Genomic DNA, 625 nt, shown 5'->3' on the forward strand with positions numbered 1-625 from the left:
CCAAAATGATAGGAACCTGGGGTAAAATAGTTTTTGTTGACAATAAAACGGTTTTTACTATTCATATCAATTAATTTATTAAAAGATGAAAAACGTTTTACAAGATTTCATCACCTCTGAGACCTGCTCAAACACATTAAACTAAAAATAAGGCAATACAATCACACGATTAGATTTTTTTTTTTTTTTAGCATTTCCTCAGCTGTGCAGAACCTCACTATAACATACCTACTGCATAACAGCAAAGCCAAATCATTTAGCAGGAAGCCCATAGGATTGCGAAGGACCCTGAGCAGATCCAGGGCCAGTTTGCGGGTACCCTTGGCCCTGACCTGAGCCAGTGGGGAACTGTGCCTCGCCCTCGAAGCTAATGGTAGGATGGTAACCACTAGCATCAGCGTAATACTCAACAAGAAGACGGCGACTGTCGGGTAATTGCACGTAGTAACTGTGGATGAGACGGCGTTTAGGGTTAGTGTAGAAAGAGTATAAGAAGTGATCTTTACTTTGAAGGTGTTCTTGTCGTTGAAGATGGTTGGCTTTTAACATGGTGCATATGTGCTAATTGTCATATCATCTTGGTGTAGAAGATATTGTTTTGAAAGCATGGATGATAGACTTCATA

General features: G+C 40.0%; 1 protein-coding gene across 1 annotated transcript in view; it reads right to left on the minus strand.

The window, feature by feature from the left end:
• Window positions 1-39: 39 nt before the first annotated feature.
• LOC119582305 (pro-resilin-like) overlaps window positions 40-625 on the minus strand; it is an 8,614-nt gene continuing 8,028 nt past the window's right edge. Inside the window, exon 5 of the mRNA XM_037930520.1 lies at window positions 40-448. Within this exon, the coding sequence (XP_037786448.1) occupies window positions 253-448 (196 nt within the window). The 3' untranslated portion in view covers window positions 40-252. The remainder of the gene's footprint in view (window positions 449-625) is intronic.

This window comes from Penaeus monodon, chromosome 15 (genome assembly GCF_015228065.2).
Source record: "Penaeus monodon isolate SGIC_2016 chromosome 15, NSTDA_Pmon_1, whole genome shotgun sequence".
Taxonomy (NCBI): Eukaryota; Metazoa; Arthropoda; class Malacostraca; order Decapoda; family Penaeidae; genus Penaeus; species Penaeus monodon.